We start from the raw sequence: 1,084 nt of genomic DNA on the forward strand, positions 1-1,084 counted from the left end.
AGCAGGGAAGGAGGGGAAGGGGGGGGCAGCAGCCGCGGGGAAAGGAGGAGCCGTGGGGGAAGGAGAAGCAGCAGCAGCAGGAGAAGCAGCAGCAGCAAAAAAAGCAGCAGCAGCAGCAGAAGATGAGGGGCCCCCGCTGTCTCCTGCTGCTGGCTGCATCGGCGTGCTGCAGCGGAGGCAGCTGCTGCTGCAGCAGCACCTGCAGAAGCTGCAGAGTGACATTGCTGCTTCGCAGCTGCTGCTGGGCGATGCTGGGAGCGCGCTGTGGGACGCAGCAGCAGCAGCAGCAGGAGGCCAAGGAACAGCAGCGGGAGCAGCAGCAGCAGGAGAAGCAGCAGCAGCACACGGCAGCAAAGTTCAGCTCACGCCTGACGGCTTTGTAGAAATTAGAGAAGAGCTGCCTGAGGGCGCAGCTGAAGATGACTTTGAGTTTCCGCCGCCCACAAAACTTGCTGCTGCTGCTGCTGCTGCTGATGCTGCTGTTGCTGCTGCTGCTGATGCTGCTGCTGCTGGCAGTGATGCAGCTGCTGGGGCTGCTGCTTCTGCTGCTGAGCAGCAGCAGCAGCAGGGGAGGCTTCCTCCCTCCCCAGAGCCGCAGCCTGCAGCTGCAGCACTGAGCAGCAGCAGGAGCAGCAGCAGCAGCAGCGGCAGCAGCAGCAGCGACAGCTGGAGGTGCGCCGTAAAAGACACAATAACTGAAAGGCAAATAGACTTGACCCAAATTAATCCTGGGAGGCCCCCGCAGCAAAATGAAACCCCCGGGGGGGCCCCCAAGAGGCCCCCCTCGAGGTTCAAGCTCATGCGGCAGCAGCAGCAGCAGCAGCAGCAGCAAGGGCAGGAAGAAGATGAGTATTAGCGGCGGCAGCAGCAGCAGCAGGAAGAAGATAAATTTTAGCAGCAGCAGCGGCAGCAGCAGGAAGAACCTGGATACTAGCAGCAGCAGCACCAAGGAGATGAATACTAGCAGCAGCAGCAGCAGCAGCAGCAGGAATGCGATGAGTCCTGGCAGCAGCAGCGGCAGCAGCAGGAATGCGATGAGTCCTGGCAGCAGCAGCAGCAGCTGCTGCTGCTGCAGAACCCTTCT

General features: G+C 61.3%; 1 protein-coding gene across 1 annotated transcript; it reads left to right on the forward strand.

Annotated features, from left to right (window-relative positions):
* Positions 1–32: 32 nt before the first annotated feature.
* ETH_00035560 (uncharacterized protein) lies at positions 33–856 on the forward strand (the record flags this gene model as incomplete). The annotated part of the gene is made up of 1 exon (XM_013375531.1): positions 33–856. A coding segment is annotated over one exon (824 nt), but the record flags the coding sequence as incomplete, so codon positions are not given.
* Between the last annotated feature and the right edge of the window lie 228 nt (positions 857–1,084).

Source organism: Eimeria tenella, genomic scaffold (assembly GCF_000499545.2).
Source record: "Eimeria tenella Houghton genomic scaffold, Eth_scaff2861, whole genome shotgun sequence".
NCBI classification, from domain to species: Eukaryota; Apicomplexa; class Conoidasida; order Eucoccidiorida; family Eimeriidae; genus Eimeria; species Eimeria tenella.